Here is a 2,990-nt window from a genome sequence, read left to right on the forward strand (position 1 = left end):
GAGAGAGAGAGAGAGAAAATATATGTGGAAAGGGTGGTCTTCATGAATCAGAATCGAAATAATCTGTGTTATGAATCAGAATCAAAATAATCTGTGTCAAGTTCAATCGAATAAAGTAACCAGAAATGAATACTAAAGGTTGGACTTTTGCCTTTTCTCAGAAACCCCAAGATGCTGATTCTTTTTGTGATGTTGTTTGCCTTTCTGGGCTGGCTCGTCCATTGGTTCCTGCGGAGCCTTGTTGTGGGTGACTTCGACGACAAGTACATCTTCGTTTCTGGTTGTGATAGCGGCTTCGGTAAACATTTTGCGATGTGAGTTAGACGCAGTTTTAACAATAGGCCTGTTGTCTTACTTCTTCTTCTTTCACAAAGCCATTCAATATCCGAGGCCTGTTTTGAATACAGTTGAAAACCCTAAACTTTTTCATCTACGTTTCGAACACAGTTGAATACCCTGAGCTTTTTTTATCTACGTAAAATAAATCGCTTAAAGTCCAAAATCTCCCCGTCCGCCCTAAACAAACAATACTTCGTGGTTTGAGAGCCATAAGTGTCCAAGCCCGTGTTTTCCAAAGCTCCAAAGATAGCGTAATGGAGGTAATCAAACGATTATAATATTGCATCGCGTTTGTTGATATCAAACCAGCCGGCCCAGTAGTTTTGCCAAAATCGCAGTATCGCAGTTCCCGATGTGTCAACAGATCTATCCAAGAGTTGCCTGAAACACCTTGCCCTGAAAATCCATTTTTCACAAAACAAAAAATGTAGACATAGTCACCCTGTGTTCTCAGCGAACGATGAGTTCTGATGCTAGATACATCTAGCTAAAACATCTGCCAGATTTTAAAAATGTCTGAGCCATGGTTTGATTTTAAATTTTATTGCATGCAGGCTAAGAATTCCGATTGAGACGGTTGTTGAACTATGTACGAAAAGAGATCAGTCACTCCAGGAAAAACAGTTCATCACTTAAAGCAGAGGCTATGTTACACTTTTGTTCAACAGCCTACAATACGCTGAATGCATAAATAATAAAGAAAACAAACGTATTGAGTTATCAAAACGCTGCACATAAAATGCACAAAGAAATAAAAAGGACACAAAACATAATATTTGTGAAACCACTATGCGTGGGTGACGGAGGACGAGTAGTAGGAAATGCAATAAATAAAAGATTTTCACATAAAAACCGAGCAAGTGTGGCTAGAAATTATGAAAAATACAAAACCTTGTTTGATTTGCACTGCAAATTTGACAGGAATGATAAAATTCTTATGGTGATCAAGTAATGAGCACGTTAGAAACACACCTTACGAGGTGTTTTGTTTTGTTTGAAATTTCGGGACAGACAGTAGTTAAATGTGGGAATTATAGTACAGTCGAATTTATCCAAGACGGCCACCCATTGTCGAGTCGAAAAAGTGGTTGTTTTAGACAGGTCGACGTCTTAGACAGCGTAATTATAATTTTAAAATACACAAGCTGGGAAGTGGAAAGTGGTCGTTCGAACAACTGATTGTTTTTGACATGTGGTCTGCACGAAGCAAAAATCAACCTGACAAAGCCAATGATTAACTTCTGCTGACATAGTTTAGTCTTACTGTGTGACAGAAGTTTATGTTCTGAGTTTTCTGGCTGCCATCGAAAAAGTGAACACGGCACGGGAGCCATCTTGTAAAATATCCACAGTCAGAACGTAAGGTTTCTTGTAGATCGAGATCGTTTCCAAGGTCATCTTAAAGTTTCCTTTTTCCTTTAAGTTTGTTCTGTGACTGTAGTCCAAAATATAGGCCTGTGGTTTTTGTTTGTTCGTTTTGTTTTTGTTGTTATCTTAAAGGAATACGTACCATTAAGGCACTTCATTTACGTTAACAGCCAAAACACACATATCACAATTCCTCAAATTGTGTGGAATATTATGTCATTCATGAAAAGCCCTGCAAGGTGTGTGAATGCGTATTGCGTCTATAATAATATTATTATATTTCATTATGTCAATACGCAATACATGCGTATTGTTATGCCTACAGTGTAGGCCTACAGGCGTGTTTTCCTACCAGTTAAAATAATAATTATAATAATAATAATGAAAACACGACTGCAGCTTTATTAAACTGGAAGATGGTAGGTCCTTAAAATAGACTTGTACCCATGATGTTGCATGAATTTCACGTTTAAAACAGCGTGCAGTAGCACAGTAAGATGTCTCGTACGCAAAACTTTGGTCCCTTACATGAATCTGTGTCTACAACGTACCGACGATATGACATTTTGCGAAGAGTAACAATAATACAAAACTAGACCGTTAAAGTGCAACCTTACACAAAGAAGCCCGTGATGTATATCGTTTTGCTAAAACACTAAATAGACATTATTCTTAAAAATGTAAAAGTGTTTAACGCCCCTATCGATACAGTGTTGATAATCTAGAAGGCAGGCATCCGACCCTGCCTGTCAGGGCTAAATCAGGCTGAGTGGGATGCAACATTTCAGCAGAAAACCAAAGATTTATGCGTGCGACATAGATGCGCCTATTATATCTCCTACACCAATGATGCCGGTTATTGTACTTTGAACCTACGATGTATGTCATAATATAGCATCGGACAATAAATAATAGAACATGTTACAGCACAATGAAATTGTTTTATGAAAATAAGATCACGTGTATAAAAATGTTTATTTGAAAGTTCGGGAGAGTAAGCCTAAATCTTAACAAATGGAACGCGTGCATCGGTAAGATTAGCGTCACGCAACGCATGAGTGCAAAAATAGCTGGAATGTGTGTCTGCTCTTATCTTTCAATAACGCGTGTTACTTGTGTGGCATTGTGGTGAAATCAGGCGCTCGTCAAAATAATGAAATTAAAGACACTCGCATTTTTTTTCCGTCCGCTGTGCAATTTTCATGGAATTTTTGTTTTCCTCAACATTTTTTATATCTAGATCTATTTTAAAAATCTAGGTCTGTGTGGATATAACTGAGAAC

The 2,990-nt window shown here is 37.8% G+C and overlaps 1 protein-coding gene across 1 annotated transcript in view; it reads left to right on the top strand.

Moving 5' to 3' along the window:
• LOC101859280 (17-beta-hydroxysteroid dehydrogenase type 6) overlaps positions 1-2,990 on the top strand; it is a gene marked incomplete at its 3' end in the record, with an annotated part of 11,157 nt that overhangs the window by 1,800 nt on the left and 6,367 nt on the right. The window contains 1 exon segment of the mRNA XM_013089352.1: positions 162-314. Coding sequence (XP_012944806.1) covers positions 172-314 — 143 coding nt within the window.

Source organism: Aplysia californica, unplaced genomic scaffold (assembly GCF_000002075.1).
Source record: "Aplysia californica isolate F4 #8 unplaced genomic scaffold, AplCal3.0 scaffold00934, whole genome shotgun sequence".
Lineage (NCBI taxonomy): Eukaryota > Metazoa > Mollusca > Gastropoda > Aplysiida > Aplysiidae > Aplysia > Aplysia californica.